The following is a 21,885-nucleotide window of genomic DNA, read 5'->3' on the forward strand; positions in this document are numbered from 1 at the left end:
AGCTTACCAACAAACCCCCTAACCAGAGGGGGAACAGTAATTTTCGTCGCCCACGCGGCCAAAATTCACAAAGAGGCAACTATGCCCAAGGACATGGTGCACAATGGAACAACAACCAGCAGTCTACCCAAAGTTACGGCAGGGGTAACAAGAGAGGTCGTGGAAGAGGCAGAGGCAGCCCCAACAAGGGAGGTGGCACGCCTCCACCAAAGCAGTGACGCTCAGTTCAGGGTCCCTTCTCACGCAACCCCAGTAGGGGGACGCATTTCCAACTTCACCCAGGCTTGGGAAGGGATCACCTCAGACAGATGGGTGCTGTCAACAGTGTCCACAGGATATTGTATAGAATTACTGCAGCGTCCCCGGAACCACCCTCCACGACAAAGAATACACTCCTTAGAACATCAGAAGATCCTTCTCGAGGAGATCGCCATTCTGCTAGAAAAGGACGCGATAGAACTCGTCCCAGAACACCAGGTAAACAAGGGTATCTATTCAACTTACTTCCTTGTGCCAAAGAAAGATTTGACAATGCGCCCAGTATTGGACTTACGGCCTGCCAACAAGTATGTCAAGCCCCAACAATTCCGTATGAACACGCTACAAGAGGTAATCCCCCTCCTAAAAAAGGGGGATTACATGGCAACCTTGGATATGAAAGGTGCTTATTTTCATATTTCCATGCTCCCAGCGCACAGAAAATACTTGCGCTTCAAGGTGGACAGTCGCCACTACCAATTCAAGGTACTGCCCTTCGGGATAGCTTCAGCACCAAGGGTATTCACCAAGGTACTGGCGGTGGCAGCTGCACACCTACGCAGGGAGGCAATCCCAGTGTACCCTTATCTGGACGACTGGCTCATAACGGGGGAAACCCCAGGAATTTGCAGGTCAAACATTCAGAGGACTATCGACCTCCTCCACGAATTAGGCTTCTCTATCAACGAGAAGAAGTTAAGTCTGGTGCCAAGCGCCTCAAAACAGTTCCTAGGAGCAATCCTAGATACTCAGAAAGGGTTGACCTTCCCTTCGGAAGAGAGAATTCTGAATATACTACTGCAAATTCCACATTATCAGTCAGGTCAACAAATAATGGTACGCAAAGCAATGCGGTTACTGGGCATGATGGCGTCATGCATTTACCTGGTCCCCCACGCGCGTCTGCGCATGCGTCCCATGCAGGAATGGTTGGCGAAACAGTGGTCTCAGGCAAGTGGTCAGTGGGACGATCTAGTGGTCGTTTCGCCAACACTTGTACAGAGCTTACACTGGTGGACAAGAGAGAATCTCGCAAGGGGAAAACCCTTTTACGATCCAGAAGTACAGGCAGTGGTGACTACAGATGCATGCCTGACTGGGTGGGGAGCTCACCATCTCCACCACACAGCTCAGGGTCTCTGGTCTCACTCAGTAGCCAAGAACCACATCAATCTGCTAGAGCTTCTGGCATTATTCCGAGCGCTTCGGGCGTTCGAGCCCCATCTGCTAAACTTGTCGGTGCAGATCCGGACGGACAGCACGACAGCCATGTTCTATCTGAACAAACAAGGAGGGACTCGTTCGCCAAATCTGTCCAAGCTTGCCCAGAAAATCTGGATATGGGCACTCAGACGGAACATCTTCCTGTCATCACAACATGTTCCAGGGGAGCTCAATTCCCTAGCGGATGCCCTAAGCAGAGACTCCCTCCCAGAAGAACACGAATGGGTCCTTCACAGAGATATCGTAGAAGATCTCTTCTCTCGGTGGGGTTTCCCCACTATAGACCTATTCGCCACAAGCGAAAACAAACAATGCCCAGGATTTGCATCCAGGTTCCCCCAGCCAGACTCCCAAGGGAACGCCCTGTGGATGAACTGGTCAGGGATGTTTGCGTACGCTTTTCCACCAACCCCTCTCATCAGGAAGGTGGTGTACAAGATGAACAAGGAATCGATGACGCTCATCCTAGTTGCTCCCATGTGGGCGAGACAACCATGGTTTCCAAACCTACGCAGGATGGCGGTGTGCGAGCCCATCAAACTCCCAGCCTGGTACAACCTACTGTCCCAGCAACAAGGTCAAACAGTGCACCAGGAACCCAACTCAATGAACCTGGCAGCATGGCTCCTGAGGTCATAGAGTTTGGCCATCTCAATTTACCACAGAGGTGTATGGACATCCTAAAAGAATCCAGGAAACCAAACACAAGGCACTGTTACTTTGACAAGTGGAAGAGATTCGTTATTTGGTGCCAGAATAAACAAATCAACCCAGTTGATTGCACTCCTTCCAACGTTGTAACATACATGCTCCACCTGCTGGACGCAGGTTTGGTTTTTAACTCTCTGAAAGTACACCTGGCAGCCCTCTCGGCTTACACCACATCCCATAACAAAGTATCGTGGTGGAAAGTACCAGTAGTTAAAGCCTTCATGGAAGGAGTAAAGAGACTTCACCCTCCTATTTCGAACCCACCGCCAGGATGGGACCTCAATGTGGTGCTAGCTAAGCTCATGGGCCCCCCTTTCGAACCCATGCATAAAAGTAGTCTCAAACACCTGACTTATAAAACGGCCTTCTTAGTAGCCATTACCTCTATAAGAAGGGTCAGTGAAATTCAGGCTCTGTCAGTGCAGGATCCTTTCTTTACTATCCACAAAGACAAACTGGTTTTACGCACACACCCTAGGTTCTCACCTAAATTTATATCTAAGTTCCATGTAAACCAGTCCATCGAGCTTCCGGCTTTCTTCCAGAACCCGCAAAGCTCAGCTGAGGTGAAACTACACACCCTTGATGTGCGTAGGGCGGTCCTCTACTATGTAAATAAAACCAGACCGCTAAGGAAAACAGATCAACTGTTTTTCTCCGTAGCTACAGGCAGAGAAGGGGATCGCGTCTCTAAAGGCGCGATCTCGAAGTGGATTATCAACTGTATACAGCTGTGTTACTCTCTTTCTGAAAAAACTCTGCCTTTTACGCCAAGGGCCCATTCTACTAGAGGCATTGGGGCCACTCTGGCTTTCATTGCAAATGTTCCCCTCGACACCATTTGCAAAGCAGCTACTTGGAGCTCTATTCACACTTTTACTCAGCATTACTGCATTGACACTCATTCCAAGACAAATACACAAGTGGGACAAGCGGTTCTAAGACACCTGTTTGCTCATGACCCTTCTCACATCCCACCTCCTTCTTCTGGTACTGCTCGCTAATCTATGCACAGCATGTGATCTAAGCAGATTCCACAAGCCTCAGAAGGGATACATTACTCACCGTAATCGTATTTCTGATGCTTGTATCTGCTTAGATTCACATGCGACCCACCCTTCCTCCCCTCCGAGAGAAGGCGCATGATTGCTTGTAGTCTTACCTTTCTGTCTATCTGCTTGGATTATCTGTACTCACGCTACTCCTCATGCTTCCTCATGTCAGAAAAAATACAATCTGAGGATCCTAGACGCGTGAGGGATCTTGGGTACAGTGGACGTCACACTAGGGATAGTATTACTGGCACGCCTGTGTCGACGCCCATTTTCGAGTTTTGAAAAACAAACTGTAATACTCCGCAGCTTCCACTAGATGTCGGCCTATGCACAGCATGTGAATCTAAGCAGATACAAGCATCAGAAATACGATTACGGTGAGTAATGTATCCCATATATATATATATATATATATATATATATATATATTCAGTAAACAAAACTTTGTTAAAGGGACGTCATGGTTAAGTTGCACTACTAAAAACCTCTGAAATTCACTAAAAACGTTGTTAACGGGACGTTATGGTTCGAAGTAAAACCGAAAAACCCTTGAAATTCGCCAGTTATGGTAAGCTAAGCAACCATAACTCGCGCCACCACCGTGCACTGCTAGCACTAACACCCAGGACATCAAAGGTGACATCACAAATATCATTGATGACATCACATGTGCATTTACTTTTCATACAAGGGTTTGTAAATGTAATGTTGGCAAACAAGTATCAGGGATTATCGAGAGATGTGTAATAAACCACATACTTCATTACGCAATGTAGTGTTGTAAATAACATTCCATTGCAGAGTTCTTTCTAGTACAGGAACCTACTCATACAGAAATGTAGGTATTGGCTGCAGCATACACCACAGAGGTGCTATATTTTTAATTTTGCAAAGTTAAATAAAGAAACGTTGAATGCTTCTGTATCAGACTTTTCCGTACTGAGAAACATGTACTAAGTAACTAATAATGCATCACTTACTACATATTTCTACTACTACACAGAAAACATGAATAGACTACAATGCATACAAATTTGGGCCTTATATATGGAGAGTAAAGTAAGGAAACAAGAGGCAGTATCATTAGCAACTGTGTATAATCTATATGATTGCATTGACAGCCAAAAATGATTGCTGTGTTTCAGGGCTGCTTCTTCCCCTATATATGTGCATCATAAGATGGAATTAAATTCTAAGGAAAGTAGTGTAAGAACATGTGAGAATAGCAATATCTATAAATGCAATAGCTTTTGAAAGTTAAGTTTCTGACTGTCAGTAAATAAACCCACCTAGCCTACATATGGCAGTGAACAAAAAAGAAGGGGCTAGACATGTGATGTCATCAGTGATGTCATCAATGATATTTGTGATGTCATCTTTGATGTCCTGGGTGTTAGTGTTACCAGTGCACGGTGGTGGCGAGAGTTATGGTTGCTTAGCTTACCATAACTTGTGAATTTCAAGGGTTTTTCAATTTTACTTCGAACCATAACATCCCGTTAACAACGTTTTTTTTACTGAATTTCACAGGTTTTTAGTAGGGCAACTTAACCATAACGTCCCTTTAACAACGTTTTTTGATAAAGGTCATCGGTTTGTAGTAGTGGCACGTAACCATAATGTAAAGTAACATCTGACTTAATTGCACACCTTGCAGAGAATGCCACATGACCATATGCTGGCGTACAGCACGGTGACGTGTCTGAGAACCTGTACACACTTAACAATAAGATGTATGCCTCGTGAACAGTGTGGAAATACATTTTTTATTGATGTAGGAACTTCCACCTTCAACATTTCCCTTGCACAGCTCCAACACTTATTCGTAGTCAGCCATTAGCAATGTAGTACACATTACATACTTTTAGCAAAAGTACTAGCTATCTGAAAACAACATGAGCTAAGGCCATCCCTCCTCCCCAAGAAACAGCACCACTGCTGTAATGAAGGAGCATGAGAAACACTGCCCCTACCTTACGAATATCAAACGCACAACATTTTCCCCCGTCCACCTACCCCCCCATATTACTGTTTGGTGCCTCTTTCCTCATTTCTGTTTGCAAATTTCCTTCGTACCTGTCCTTCCAAAAATAAAAGCCATCCGTAAACAAAGTAAATGTTCCTTTAAGAACCACCTTTCAAAGTGTAAACATATTTAAAAGAAAAAAATTGCATACACTCCATTTACTTTATATTTATCAGTAAAGGACATAGACGCAATAAGATTTGCCATTAACAATCTAGATTTGCAAAGCAGTAACGTGTGCTACTAAAAAATAGGATTTGTCGTTATAATCCGGGACGCCTCTGGCGTCCCGGATTACAAAACAAAATCCTTTTCTAAGATGGCCACCATAGAAAGGGAAGGCGGTTGTTCCATACATGGCCCCTCTTCGCTTTCCATGGCATCCTGCAAAAAGCAAAACTACATGCTGTGACGCAGAACCTGAAAATGAACACACAGCGACGTACAACGTAGCACGTTACATTTTGCAATAATAAATAGCTTTGTAAAAGAAAATATTAACATTTTAGATTTTGTAAAGTATTTTTATTTCACAATAAACTGTTCGAGACCATCTGACTATTTCCATTTTCAATCAAATAGTAACTTTGTTTCTTGGGTCGTCTTCGAAAATGTTAATCGTGATGCACACGTTGTTTTTTTCGTATACGCAAAGTATTTGCTTTTGATAAAGTAACCGCTTCGGTCGCACAGTGATTTCCAAGTCGTCAGCATGAACTTCGCCCTACACCATCATAAAACATGTTATGTTACTTCTAATGGCCACTCCAGCGTATGGAAAAATGGGTCCGGGCCAGTCGTCCCACAAAACCGTAACGGTTAGGCAGCCGGTCACGAGTACGTGCATCTGGCGTGCAAAGAAACCATCACTTGGCATTTGGAATCCATGGCAATCACAGTACGGCAGAATGTAGCTGTTCGTAAAACGTAACAGAAAATACGTATCAATACCCAACCTTCATCATACAATTTAAAAAAAAAATAAATAACGTGGAAACTGATATACAAATCGATGTGGTCATACATGACATTTTGAAGAATTAATAGCGTTGAACATGGGTGAACATAGTGATAGCCTACAAACGGCGAGAATCTGCACTCTCCATAAGTAAGTAATGTAAAAAAGTAAAAAAAAAAAATGACAACAACACAGAAAGATAGTACCTCAGTTACAATGCCAAAATTATTATTGTGGTAATAAAAAATTAAAACTCGTTCCGGTGTAGAGTCGTCAAAAATAAACTTACACAATATTTACCGTCTCCATTGTCTTCGTTAAACCCAGACAGCAATGTACTTGCACCAAAGAATCTTCTTGAACTGATATTACATGAGTCTTACAAACGTTTTGAATACATAACCTTATCAAATGGTATTTTTTCCAAACTTTCACTCCCTGCATTCTTACTGAATTTTCCCTCTGGCTCAAGGTCAAAAAACAATTGACCCTTATGGGCTCAGTCGGATGCGTGGGCCTACTGAGCTCGAAAGATGCGTGGGCCTACTGAGCTCGCAACCAAAAAAGCAAACCAAGTGACCTTCACTCAGAATGAAAATACATTCTGACTTTGCAACAACATATCTGAATGCATGCATGAGAACTGGTGCTCCCATACACTTGCAGACCCGCTATTTCCATCAAAAGGTGCAGGTGGCTGCCTCAGATTTCAAACTCTAGGACGCCGGTCTGACTGCAATATTATTTTAAATACATTGTAACACAGACACAGTAAATCTTCGCCTGTACTTAATGGACACTATATTGAGCAGCAACTTCCAATTTAACATATGACTTTTTGACTTCCTGCTGCCACATCCCATCCCAGCCTCATTAACCCTTACCTTCCGAAACAGTATTTCATAAGGTTAACAAGTGCAATGGTGTGTTGTTTTATATGTGTTACCGGCGATGCCCATGTACATCAAAAAACGAATGAAAGAGGGCGGGCGCAGCGTAAGAATCTGACGCACTTCACGCCGTTCATCATCCAATCAGTGAGCGCGCCACATGTCCACGGACATGACACAATGGATTAGCCAATCGGTATCTTGTCTGCGGAGCGGACATAGATATCACTAATTTTTTTAGACACACTTTCTGTCATTTTAAAGAAAACTACTGGACGGATTGGCGGATTGGCAGCAAATTTACAAAAGCACGCTTTCGGGACCAAGCTCCTGCTGCAAATGTGGTGGAAATCCGTCCAGCGGTTTGGGCTGTAGGCGTGCACAAAGTTTTTCCCCCATTCAGTCTATGGGAAAAAAAGACGTTTTGGGACCCCCCCCTATAACTTTTCCCCCCCTGGACCAAACATCACCAAACTTTGCAAAAAATTCACAGTTGCCCATATACTTGGCCATATAGTGCAAAGTCTGGTGTGGATTCGTCCAGGGGAAGCGGAGTTATAAGCCGCCCAAAAAGTGCTCTTCCTATGGAAACAGCAACTTAACCATAACTACACAGCCACTAACGTGGCTGTGTAATATATGCGTCCATATCTGGGCTACTCGGACTTCCGAGCTATTTCTCCACAGACTGCATAGAAGTCCCAGTCTAGTGAATATTTTGTTGTTCAGGCGGCATGTCTCAGCCAATAAGGCCACATCCACAATAGTTCCATCATTCCCATCACAGGGCTAGGCCTTTTCTCCTCAAAATAGTATTCTTCACATAGATCATGGTGAATTATTATTATTTAATTATTTTTGGTCATACAACAGACAATTTTTTTTTTTTTTTGTTTTTTTGTTTTATTGGTTAAAATTAATTCAACCTTTAACATCAATAACAGTTAAAAATACAATTAATTAAAACAATTGAGAAAACCAATGAATGCATACAAAAATCTTGTGAAAAAGGACCAAAGAAAACTAGCGTTGCAAATACTTGCAAGCTATCTTAAGAATCACTCTCACTCAATAACGAATCAAACAAAGATGTAACTGCGTTTATAATGGACGTAGTTGATCCTGACAAACAATTCCACTTATGAACTACTGTAGACTTCTAGAATGCCCACTACTTAGTGTCTATGGAGGACAAGTTGTCCCATATCAGCCCCGCAAGGTAAGTCATCTGTCTGGAATTGATATCCTTCTTCTCATTGGTTTATGGCAGGAGTTTATTTGTCAACAGATGAGGATTTTGTATTTCAACAAACAAGACTGCATTCACTCACTCGTCTCAGCTTTGTTATTAAGCAACACAATATATGTGCAATAGCATCTCATTACTGTGAAACACCATCTCACTGCCAAACACTAACCTATGGGGTCTCGAACCCCCAGGCCGTGAGACCCAGCACACTGCCTCATACACCCTCATAGCCCTCACAAATGTGAGCTCCCACAGGAAGTAGGCGGAGAGCCTACATCCTATGCATTGCTGTATCAGAATTCAACAGGAGGCTTGGGTATTAAATTGCCCTCTATCATCATTTCTGTGGGCAGGTGAATATGCTCAGAGGATCCAATCTTGCTGTATTGGAAAGATGGTTTCTCAATCCAGTACCTATAATGCTCCTTGATTTCCAAATGTATTCAGGAGTTGCTGACCTCCCAGAGATGCTGCTTTACTTTGGTGATGCATTCTTACTTCGTCGGTTCTGGTTTTTGAACATCCTGGACCTTGCATTATTTCACCTTCCCATTTTGAGAGTCTTCTGACTTGGCAAAAGAAGCCTGGTTCTACACAGTTAAGTTCGAATGGATTGTGTCCTCCAACGTATTCCTCATCTTTGATAATCACGTCCAGCTTCGGCTGCTTCGGAAAACATTTCTCGGCAGAGGGCGGTGAGTCGATGTCCCTCGAAGGCCTCCCTCGAGGGGAACGTCATCGGGTGTATAAGTAGCACGCGCAGCGCCCATTGGCTTCAGTTCCGTTTTTCCGCAAACGTGTTTGCTTCGGAGACTCAGCGCTCCTCGCTAGTAATTATTTGCTACACAATTCCTGTAAAATCGAAGTTAATCGACGACAATGTCTTCGTCCTCTACCCCGACGACTCCTTGCAAGGGTTTCAAGAAGTGTAAGGAGTGTGATTCAAAAATGTCGATCACGGATCCCCATCGTTCTTGCCTGTGGTGCTTCAGCGTAGGCCATGACACCGATTCTTGTGCAAAGTGTCAGGTTATTACTGGAAAAGCCCTGCGAGAACGAAAGGGGGAGTTACAGGTAGTTACAGGTAGGGAAAGTGCCATGTAAAACTAAAACCGAGCAGTCCTCAAAAAGCGATCTAGGTCCCATAGTGGTTCACGCTACTCGTCCTCGACAAAGCGATCGAGGAGACGGCACCATTGGTCAACATCCTCCTCATCCTCATCGGATGAAGCCCCCAAAAAATTCAAGTGCCCCACCAAACATTCATCATCTGAAGATTGGGAGGCATTCTGCTTGAAAATGCTGGAAATATTTTAAAAGGGTAAGCCTCTGTGCGCGCCTTCTTCAGAAGCCGGCAGAGAGCGGTCCCATACAGACACTTGTGCGCCCTCGAGCCCAGGTGGTCGAAGGAAGGTTCACAGAGAACCCTCGAGGTCTCCGGCGAGTAAAAGTCACCCGAGACGTGACGAGCGTTCGAGGTCCTTGACGCCGTTGAAACCCCCATGACCCTCCAAGCCAAAATTTATGAAGGGAACCCTTGAATCCTCGATGCCATCGGTGCCATTACTCTCGACGCCATTGGCGCCATTACTATCAACGCCATCAACGCCACTGTCGACGTCAGCACCAAAACCATTGACGCCGAAAATTCTGGTGGTTTCAGCACAGCCTACAGATCATGTGAAACCTCATAAAGGCGCCAAACTAAAGCCTTTGAGTGTTCCAGAAAAACCTTTACCCCTTTGCCAAGGAAGGAGTTTTTTTAAATCACTTTAAATCGCTTTCTTCAATTTTTGAAGAAGAAGAGGATAGATCTGGTGAAGAGGATGCCCCCTTTGTCATTGACTTTGGAACTCCAAATGTACCGGAATGTCTTATTTCGGAAGAGAGCTGAATGAGAGACCTGGTTGACACTCATAATGCCAGTGGTGTTGATACATCGCCTGAAATGGAGTTTGGTAGGCCAGAGCCAGGAGAGCATGCTGACTCTTCATATTGTCACCTGATGCCCAAGGTGGTAGAATATCTAGGCTGGGCTAGACCTATGGTTCAATTTGTCCAAGATGACCTTACAGATATTCTGGACCAAGGTCAACCTACAGACCCAATCTTAACTTTTCATGTGGCTTTACAAAATAGGGTGGCCAGAAATTGGAAGTCCCCGGACACCATCCCTGTGGTGGATAAATCCCTCACAAGAAAATACTGCCCTTCCTGTATTTACCCTGGCTATCTGTCCAAGCACCACATTCCCGAGAGTCTGGTGGTCCAGGCAGCCATGGCTATATCAAATAAGGCAGCGTACCCTGCCATCCCTCCAGATGGATGGATGGCGCAGAAGATATTTTCAGCTGGGAATATGGCCCTGAAGTCGGCCAACTCCACATGTGCCTTAGCCAAGTTTTCGTACACTCTGTGGGAGTGCATATCCATGGTGGCGGAGCACATTCCAGAAGGGGAGGAAAGGGAAGGTTTCCTAGCTATCGTTCATGATGGAAAAGAAGCCATGCATGTATCACTTCAGTCTGGATTGGACAATGTGGACAGCATCAGCAGGTCCATGGCTACGAGCACGGTGATGCGCAGATTTGCGTGGTTGAGCAAGTCGGGTTTTGCACCGGATGTGCAGGCTCGTCTGCTAAACATGCCATTTGACGGGTCTCACCTATTTGGCAACAAGGCTGATGAGAGCCTTGAGAGGTTGCAGACCTCAAAGGCAGATGCCAAATCTTTAGAGGCCGCTGTTAGGCAACCTTAGGCTTTTTGTTCTTCAGGACAACCATGGAGGGGGCGATCCTATCATTACCACTCCTCATTTGGAAAGGCGAGAGGAATGGGCAGTCAAAGAGGACAAAGAAAAAACCCTTGCGATGGACGAGGAAAAAGTGCTAAGCCAGCTCCAGCTACTGCTTCCTTGCCATCAGCAGCTGCAGCAACCGCTCCAAAACCACTTTGAAGCTTGCGTCATGAATCACCTATGGGGGGGCAGACTGTCTCAGCATCTCGAAGAATGGTGAGCCATTACTTCAGATGCTTGGGCTCTGGAGACAATATCCCAAGGTTACTGCCTTCCATTTATAATGCAGCCTCACAACAACCCACCGGGGAAACACTCTTTGAGGATTCCTGATCCGCTCCTTTTGCAGGAAATAATAACCCTGCTAGAGAAAGGTGCTATAGAACCAGTACCTGTAACAGAGAGGAACAAGGGTTGGTATTCCCCATATTTTTTTATCCCCAAAAAGGACGGAGTACTGAGACCCATCTTGGTCTTGAGATACTTGAGCAAGTCCCTCAAGAAGGACAAATTCAAGATGGTCACACTTTCTCAGATCCTTCAGGCCCTCCAGTTACAGGAATGGTTGGTGTCATTGGACCTTCAGGATGCTTATTTTCATGTGCCAATCCATTACAGGCACAGAAAATACCTGAGGTTCGCCGTTGGAGGCTCGCTCAGTTTCAAGTCCTACCATTCTGGTTGACCTCCACCCGAGGGTCTTCACCAAACTGATGGTGGTGGTGGCAGCGCATCTCAAGAGAGGGGGGATACCCCTACCTGGACGATTGACTGAACAGGGCACGTTCTCCCGAACAGGCTCTGGATCATCTCAAAGTCACATGCCACTCTCTTCACAGACTGGGCTTCTCCCTCAATTGCAAGAAGTCACAGATGACACCTTCCCATCAGCTTCATTGCATCAGCTCCATTGCATCGGAGCTGTACTAGACACATCCTTGGGAAAGAGCTTGCCAACCAAGGCGAGGGCTCAAGACATTCTTCCGATTGTTAGCAAATTTCAAACTGCCCAGAATCTTTCGGCCTTCGATTTCTTGGGGTTGCTCGGCCTCATGGCATCCTGCATTTTTCTCGTGCCAGAAGCCTGCCTGAGAATGAGATCCCTTCGGAGGGCTCTAAGAACACAATGGTCCCAATTCTCAGGAAAGATGTCGGACCTACTTCAGGTTCCAACCAGGGTCTCACAGGATCTGGTGTGGTGGGCCTGCAAGGACAATATTCTGAAGGGAGAACATTTTTGGCAGACATGGCCGGAGATTACAATAGTGACGGACGCCTCACTCACGGGGTGGAGAGCCCATGCCAACGGTCTGGCAATCAGCAGTCGTTGGTCTCCATCAGAGTCCAAACTACACATCAACCTTTTGGAGCTGAGGGCAATCAGACTAGCGCTGAAGGTCTTTCTGCCCTCTGTCAGGGAAAAGAATGTCCTGATAATGACGGACAACACAGTGGCCATGTTACCTCAACTCGAGAGGAGGTGTAGGGTCTCTACCACTGTGCAGAGAGGCAATGCAGCTCTGGTACTTGGCAATTCGAGAAGGAATCTCCCTATCGGCAGTTCACCTAGCTGGGGAGGAGAACACGACGGCGGACGCTCTGAGCAGGCAGAGCACAGTTTCCCATGAGTAGGAGCTAGCTCAGGAAGTCCTTCAAGAGATCTATGCCCTTTGTGGAACCCCTCAGGTGGACCTGTTTGCGACCGGAAGCAACCAAAAGTGCGAAAGGTATTGCTCAAGGGAATTTCCTCCGAGAGGAGCTTGAGGAGATGTGTTGTGGTGGATTGGGATTTTCCACTTCTATACGCATTCCCACCGATCCCTGTCATTCCTCAAATAAGCAGGAAGCCACATGATCCTAATTGCCCCGGATTGGGCCAGGAGATTGTGGTACCCTGACCTTCTGGATATGTCCATCTGTCCTCCGATACGTCTTCCACAAAGAGAGGACCTTCTCTCGCAAGGGGAGGGACAGGTTCTCCATCCAGAGGTCAACACTCTCAACCTTCACGCGTGGTTTCTGAAAGGTTGAGATACAAGGATTGGGACCTCCCGGATGACATAATGGAGGTCAGCAGCAAAATCTCTGTACCGTTGCCGCTGGAACAAATTTTGCGACTGGTGCAGGGAAAAGAATGTTGATCCTTTTCTGTGTTCCACTCCGGATCTGCTTTCTTTTCTCCTTTCATTAGCACAGAAAGGTCTTAATATTGGAACTGTTAAAGGTTACCTGGCAGCGCTTTTCATATTCAAGCGCTTTTCGGAAGAATGCTCTTACTTCAAAAATCCCTAGGTGATTAAATTTCTGAAAGGGCTCACAAAGGTGTTCCCGCCTTCTACTTTTCAGGCTCCAGTTTGGGATCTTAATATGGTTCTAAAATCTCTAATGTGTGCCCCATTTGAACCCTTGCACACATGCCCATTGAGGTTATTGACTTTCAAAACCATATTTTTGGTTGCATTGACATCTGCACGTAGAGTGAGCGAGTTGCAGACACTCTCCTCCAGGCCACCCTATACCGTATTCCACAAGGACAGGGTTGTGTTGAGGGTAAAGCCCTCCTTCTTACCTGAGGTGGTATCTGATTTTCATCTAAATCAAAAGATTGTTCTGCCAGCGTCTTACCCCCTGCCGCATCCCAGTAAAGTGGAAGAGAGGCTCCATAGATTGGACCCAAGAAGAGCTTTAAGCTTATATATTTCTAGATTCCCCAAACTAAGAATGGATGACCAACTCTTTATTAGATACACAGGAAGAAAATTAGGACAAGCTGTTTCGAAACAGACTTTGTCAGGGTGGATTATACTTGGTATCTCAGAATGTTACAGAATAGCAGGCAAGGACCCGCCAGAGGGTTTGAGAACTCATTCCACCAGAGGTATAGCCTCTTCTGCAGCTCTTCAAAGGGGAGTACCTATTAGATCCATTTGTGATGCTGCAACATGGTCATCGTTGCATACGTTCACGAAGCATTATTGCCTGGATGCTTCCCATTCTCAGGATGTGAAGCGGTACTGAATTCAGCCTTATGAAAAGCCGACAATTCTAAATTCTTCTCCCTCCTCCTATTCTACATATTGCTTTGGGAGTCTATCAAAGATGAGGAATACGTTGGAGGACACAATCCATTCGAAGAACAAGTTACTTACCAACTGGTAACATTCTTTTGATTGGATGTTCCTCCAACATATTCCTCATCACCCTCCTATCTACCCCTCTGTAGAATGTCCTATGCTGTTACAGTTTTCGTTCTCGCAAGGCTGACTACTGCTTGCCTAGGCTAACAGCCAACGCGAACAGGAGGGAAAAACAGAACTGAGGCCAACGGGCGCCGAACGTGCTACTTATATACCAAATGACGTCACCCTCGACGGAGGCCTTCGAGGGACATCGACTCGATGCCATCGACGCACGGTGCCCTCTGCTGAGAATTCTTTTCGAAGCAGCTGAAGCTGGACGTGATTATCAAAGATGAGGAATACGTTGGAGGAACATTCAAGGGAAAGAACGTTACCAGTTGGTAAGTAACTTGTTCTTCTATCACAGAGCTCAGCTCATTAGTTCTTGAGAAGCTAGTTTTCGATCACCTTGGACTATTTTGAGAAAGACTAAATATTATTGGGGTGACTAGGAAGCTATTCACTAGACAACAGTATAAGATCAAGAAGACCAAGTACTGTCTTTCTGAATAGGCATACCAACTGTACTATTTTGTGGATAATGTGCTGTCTTTTGTTTCCCACCTGGCAAGTTCTATCTTGTATCCGCTATTTGTACATACGTTGTGACATGTCGCATCCTGATTAAGAGCTTCCACCTGGAGAGACTATTTTCACCATGGCAGCCTTTTTCTGTGCTCCCTTGGGAACACCACAGTTTCTAAGCTTCCCTGTCGCAACTGTGATCTCATTTTCTTACTTGCGTTGTGGCCCTGAGGTAGCCTCTTGGCGCAGGGCAGGTGGTAGTGGCTTACAATGTCTTTGTGAAGCAACTGCCTCTTTTTATGACGTTTTCCACCTGTTGGCAGACCCAGCTGGTGAAAACGCTCATGTGAATGTGGATCCAGTAATGGGATCCCTAGGTCAGTGCGCAGACTGTAGTAGTAGAGCCGCAGTCAGACAGACCAGGTTGAAATGGCAGTGCCAAAATTTAAACCTGCGTACTACCTCGAGCAAGTCCAGTGCCTATTGTTTTATCTCACTGGTAATAGTTAGCAGCTGGCAGAAAAGCAAGACAAGTGGCGATATAGAAAACACCCAGGCACAAGAAGGAGCAGCAGAAAGAATGCATTCAAAAACCTACAACTCGTTTATGATAAAAACCAAGCTGGCAGACTGGACGTTTCAAATGTTAGCTTCAACTTCACATATGACCACCCAGGAGATGAGTGCCCTTAGGCTGTCATGCCCAGATTAAAACCCTTGTTCTTTCTATGTACAAGCTAAGAAAGAAGAGGGAAAGTTGTTGACTTATTTCGAAGCGTAGGTGATACCCTGATCCTGTGTTCCAGGAGAAGAGGGTGAACAGGCTTATATGACACCCAGCAGGCGGAAGACTATGGAAGCTGATGTAGCACTCATTCTTTTGTGTTCTTTTTCCAGCCCACCCTTTCTTCTGGAAGAGCTCAAATGGCACAAACAACCTTTGTTTGCCAGACCATCATCGGGCCACAGATCCACACAACTGGTCATATATATCGTGGGTCTGGGACACCTAGACTTTGACCTTAAAGTGATGATATACCTGACAATAGAAAGCTGCAGTTAATTGGTAGTATACCATGACCTTTGCAATAAACATCCTTAAACATGCCCTGGTTGTGCTGGCTCTCCTTCAACCGCCACCATATTTTACGGCAAGGTATTACATTTTTACCTGGCCCTTGGAACCAGTTTTCTGATGTTTTAGATTTTATTCGTTTTTGTTAGGCCTTAAGGATATCATTGTGCTGCCTTATCTTATGAGAGTAAATTATATAATATAAATATTTGAATATACATGTAAATATGTCTGAAGGAAGGGGGTACTGGGTATGGCATTTAGCATTGCCCATTGTAACTCTTCTTCTCCGCATCATAAACCACATTCCTTATCCAGCCACCCCTCAACGAACAACCCTCCTACCAACTCTTTTGCTTTTTTAATTTTTGTATTGCCCTATCACAATTCTAACACTTCTTTCACAAATCTAATTATGGCTAGATCCAGATATATCTGATTCCAGAATGTATTTTGAGGGGTCTGACATGTGAGGCGGACAAGTAGATAGAGCTTTCCTACATGTATCCATCTTTATTCCATCTTTATTTAAATAATAAGGGTGAGAAAAACGCCTCACTTTCCCTAACCTAATGAGGATTTCACTCCCTATTAAACTAAGACTAAAGGAAAACACTCTAAAAAGGTTTCTGTCCCTCACACTTAAACACATAACAATACATACAGGTATTCGTAGATGGTTGATCAAGCTCAACAATATAATAATTATTTGCAAGCACAGTTTTTATACCCAACGTTCCTTGTAATCTGGGTCAGTTCCCCTTTCCCCATGGTTAAAGCAGGATTCTTAGACCAAAGTTCCAGTCAAGAAAGATATTTTCAATATCCAAGGTCTGTTTGAAAGTACGACACAAGTTCTCTTCACTCCATAAGTTTTCCAATTGACACTCGGATCAAATACAGCAGACAGTTCTCTTCCAAGGTGATTAGTCATAGTGTTCACAATGTTCTGCTTCAACAAAACCATTGAACTTTTACCTTTTCTCTCTGTAATTATTCAATATCCTTCTCTTCATACATAATAAGATTTTGTCAGGATGGGTTTTTATCCCAGTTCAAACCATCACATTCTAGTGCCTTGCCACTTTCCACGACAACCTTCAACCACAATGCAGTACTTCAATGTCTTCTACCTGGTCGACTAACCTGTCAGGACTAACCATTAAACAGTTCCTTTGCTGGTATACTCGCCTGCCAGGATAACACTCCTACTACTGCTACCAGTACTTAGTGGTGAGGTCTACTTCAAACTTCATAAAAGTCTTCAACCTTCAACAACATTTAGACAGATAACCTCTTTCAAAACGGCATAATACCCATTGATGCTTTGTTCCTCTGACTTGTTTGTCACATATAATGCAGGTTAATTTCCTCTCCTCCTTTATAATAATTACAAAGAGGGCTTATTTCCTGCCATCTTTGGATTTCTCGGCTTCATCAATTAACTGCTGAAAATAAATCTGCTTTCGTTTTCTTTATATAGAATAATCATGCTTCCCTCCTATTTTTTATTGCCTCTCTCTGGATTAGGAAATGCTGGTTCTCCTCATCAAGTATCGCCTCCTCTTTACTTTAGCAATAGTAGTTATAATCATTTTCAGGGTTCAAATTTTTCTTAATGTAAGAATTATTCCAAAAGTACTTTCATTCATTAGTTTGGTATTCAAAATGTCTTTTCCCAGACAGCGGTCTGTCACGAAGTAACCCGGGCTCACCTTGCATAGGTAAACTCATTGTTCTTCCTCTGCGCTTCCTTCCGACCCACTGCTGTTTCAACTTCTGCTTCCTGCATCAGGATTTAAATTCCTGACCGCTCTGGTCATACCTCCAGTGCTTGCGCTTTCTGTGCAGGAAGTCCACTTCACTCCTTGCATACTCCGGGGCTCTCCAGCCACCGAAGCACCGCACAGTACTGGGAGAGCTCCTCTCTCCCACGGGACAGTCAGGTTCCACACTGCTTCCCGCTGGACAATATCTGCAACTCAAGGATACAACTTATACGACTCTGCTGGGGCCGCAACACACGGGAAAAGCAGCAGCGGTCCCGGCATCTTCGCTCTGCTTCTGATGCTCACACGGCTGATTAGTTCCTCTACTACTGCTACTACTCCTCCTGATCTGCACCTGAGGGGGATGCAAATAATAAAAATTCCTCCTCATGTGTAGGTTCCCAGGAACACTAGACTGTACACTGCAGTTCTGTGCCTCTGAGCCCCTCTTCCTCATCCCAATATCTAGGGCATTATGGGACTTGAAGAACCCAATGTTTTTATGTCTGTTTTTGCTACATACTTTAATTTTACAATAAGCCATCAACATAATGGGATCACTAGGGAAATTAGTTAAGGGTTCTTCCCAATTTCCCTGACCTGGGCCTCTCCACCCCCCCATGCGATCCTCCCGCAGACCACCACCACCAGGGTCAGAATTAGGAAATGTCTGACTTTCCCTGGCCACATGAGAAGGGTTGCTGGCCAGGATATTTGGGATGATCAGCTCTGATTCTTCACAATATTTGTATTCATTGTACTTGGGCAGAATGTAAATTTCAGAAAATAAAGTTTCTTTTTGATACTCAAATGCACACATTCTATACAAATATGGTATAACGTTTCTATGTTTGAGGAATTGTTACAAAAGTGACAACCGTTATCACCGTCGATTCTCTAGACCGAATAGCCTAAATCTCTCTTGTATGCAACAAATTAAGTCAGAATCGTAGGAATGGATTCCTCCACCTACAGTTTGGGAATCTGACTAAGTATTGAGAAAGTACCCCAACCATTTTCTCTCCCTTTACTAGGTCACAATATAATTTGAATTTCATAATGGAGTCTCTCATTACGCCCACTCATATTCCCAAACTTTATTCTTCACTTTTTTCTTGATTCATAAATAGCATTCCTTTTCTACACCACCACCATCTAAGAGTCTCTTGCAATCCTGTATAAACTCATTGAGAACCCCGAAGACCTCTTATCTGCTTCTAAAGAAAGATACTCATATAAAGAGATTTTGACTTGGTCAATAATCTTTCGGTTAGTGTGAAGCCTTTTCCATTTTCATATTGTTGACCATAGTAAAATGCCTTACTCATACCTAATTATAGATATGGGTACACATTTAGGTAATGAGAGGACTCTTCTCCATAACAGCCCTTCTAATGTATTTAATTTCAAAATGGGGGTCTGGTCTCTCATCTCCAAGCCATATATTATTGAGGCTGTATGCCCCAAAGCGATGGGTGGACCGTGTCGGTAACAGCCCGCCACCCAAGTTAAGGACCCAACTGAAGTGAGGGTCCCATAACGAGTGCGGTGGTGCTGTTACCAGGAGGGTCAGCCCACCGCTGAGGGACATATTGCCCTTAGAACCCGTGTAGTTATCTACATGGGAGCTGATGGTGTCTTCAAAAAACAAATATGTACCTTTTATCTCGCGGCTCGGCTCCACGTAGTGCTACTTGTCAATGAAGTACGTTTTCAATGTTGATGACTCCGACTCTGAAAACGGACTTCACTGACGAGCAGCGCTGAGCGTCATGGGTCACGGGATGAAGGTACGTTTATTTTTTAAGACACCATTAGCACCCATGTAGGAAACTACACAGGTGTTAAGTGGTAAAGGGGGTACCGGGAAGGGAAGGGGGCACTGGCTGCCCAGGCAGCTTGGAACACAGGCTTGTACCATACAGTACAGCCCACGTTCCAAGCCTCCTGATTGGCCAGTGCCGCCCCCATCCCACGTGCCCCGCCAGGGTGCTAATGCAGGAACCACCTTCATTTTGTAGAGCCTCATAACTGGTACTGTAGAAGTTTTACCACATTTTTGGTTAACCTTTTTCATTTTGGCGCGAATATTGCCAAGTCATCTTTGACTGATACTCAGTTTTAAAGGGTAGATCTTAAATATGTCAGTTGGTTAGCCTGTTCCAATTTAATATTATTAACAAATCAGGCAAATTTAACTAGTCTGCCTGATCTAGAAAATACTATATTTGGGGCTTTATTACTGTTAATCTGCAGATCATAATCCACTGCATAGTTTTAGAAGATATTTATGGCCTTTTGTAACCGTAGTGGTGTAACATCAAAACCATCAAGGAATTTTAAGTTGGCCTGATCAAGGAGATAATGAGTGCCTTCTACCTAGAGCCTCCCCTAAATCTGATAGAAATAAATTAAAAAGGCAGGGTGCAAGAACGCAACCCCTTTTAAAACTTTTTCGGTATTAACTACTGGAATGAGGGACTCTTGCAGATTTACCTTATCTGATTCGTTGTGTTTAGATGTGATGCAATTAATATGTTTATGGTTTCCAGACACTCATCTCTTATCCTCCTTGAAGTAAGCAATGTTTTTCACAGGAGAAAGGAGAGAGCAGGCTATGTATTGGCACAACCATTATTTTGCTGGCTCAGCTTGTGTTTGACTTTAATAGTTTGGCCAAAGTCCGTAACCCATCACTGAATCATTCTAAATTTCATTCTCTGGATCACTCACCTCTAGTTTAAAAATGGCTACTTCATTTAGTATCAGTCATTGAACGCTCCAATATTGGATTATTTTTTGGATAGGGAAACCTTCTATACTATATTGGCATGTGGATGTTGAAAGGTTCCATGTTAGACTGAGGTATAGCTGGTAAACATTTCCTTCTTGCTTTAGTTATGAGCTGTTGAAAGGTTATATTTTCCTTTTATGTTCTTGTTCCATGGTCACTAAACTATTTAGAACTACTGCATAAGCAGCACACGACTCCTGGCATGTTATGGAGGGTGCTAGCTCTTTGGATCCCAGTTTATATAATTTAGTGTATTTACCTTACAAAAGTAGATTGGGGTGTATGTCCCTGAAAAGTAGGCATTTGCTCTCAATTAGTAGTCTTAGGGCCCTGCCATCTCCAAACCATGGGCAGTTGTCTGCAGTAGTTGAAGGGTTCCTTTTGGACTGTTGTGCTGTTTTTGAAAGCTCCCCATTGGATTACTGTCATCTGGTGAAATGTTTCATCATGGATTTTGGATTGCTTGGGAATAGCTTCCTTCTTAATTGTACCTCGCTGTAGTGAAATACCAATTAATTTACCCTAAATATACGTTTTAAGTAGATGAATAACAATGCACTGATCTCGAATATGCGAGTAAAATGTAGGGGGAGTGATTGAAGATAATTAGAGAGCCCCTTGGTTGGTGAGAAACTCATGCAGATCGACTGCTCAGAAATGGCTAGCTAGTCTGACATAAATTTCTAGCAAGTGAGTGATATTTTCGTTTCTGCAGAGATGTTGTCTAAACTTTGTTTTTTTCTTCGGCATTCAAAGAAGGAGGTACCTCGAAGGAAGACCCAGTTGTCCCCTGCACTGACATCAAGCTCAACAGAGCATTGTGAGTCTCCCTCAAAGCTGGAAAGTTCCCACCTGGTAAAAGAATGGGTGGTAGTCGAGAGGACAGCTATGCCGGTAAGTGTATTTTTGCCCTTGCAAACATTTTGACTTAAATCACTATTCTGGACATTTCAGGGACACTATTTTGTATATGGTACTCTGGAATCAAGCCCACCTGAGGCAGGAGACATCAAGTTACTTGGTACGTGTGTTTTGTTTACAGGTTCTCAAGAAAAGTCACTTCTTAAGCCACAAGTTAAACATAAAGACAGGGTAGACCCATCAGCCCATCCCTCTAAGCCTAGTGCAAGCCCTTCTGACATAGAATATTAATTGAAACCCACTGAATCAATGTTCTCTGAGCTGGCATTCACTCTGCATGCACATATCAACCTTTCATTACCCATTCATAGTCGGCAGCAGAACAGACACACAGGGCATAACACACACCTTCCATGCCTTATATGTAAGCTGCAAACAATGCAACATCTTTCACTTGTCACGTTCTGAAGGCTGGATTCGTCAAATGTTTTTCCTTACTTGTATGTGTGAAGTT

At 44.2% G+C, this 21,885-nt stretch overlaps 1 protein-coding gene across 3 annotated transcripts in view; it reads left to right on the forward strand.

The window, feature by feature from the left end:
• Positions 1-21,885, forward strand: part of LOC138492605 (THAP domain-containing protein 2-like) — a 530,416-nt gene that overhangs the window by 374,311 nt on the left and 134,220 nt on the right. For 2 of the 3 annotated variants that reach the window (XM_069619893.1, XM_069619895.1), the window contains exon 3: positions 21,267-21,404. In XM_069619893.1, the coding sequence (XP_069475994.1) occupies positions 21,267-21,404 (138 nt within the window). The remainder of the gene's footprint in view (positions 1-21,266; positions 21,405-21,885) is intronic. The other variant, XM_069619894.1, reaches the window with a different exon arrangement.

The sequence above is a fragment of the Ambystoma mexicanum genome, chromosome 10 (assembly GCF_040938575.1).
Source record: "Ambystoma mexicanum isolate Mex_15411 chromosome 10, UKY_AmexF1_1, whole genome shotgun sequence".
Classification (NCBI taxonomy): domain Eukaryota; kingdom Metazoa; phylum Chordata; class Amphibia; order Caudata; family Ambystomatidae; genus Ambystoma; species Ambystoma mexicanum.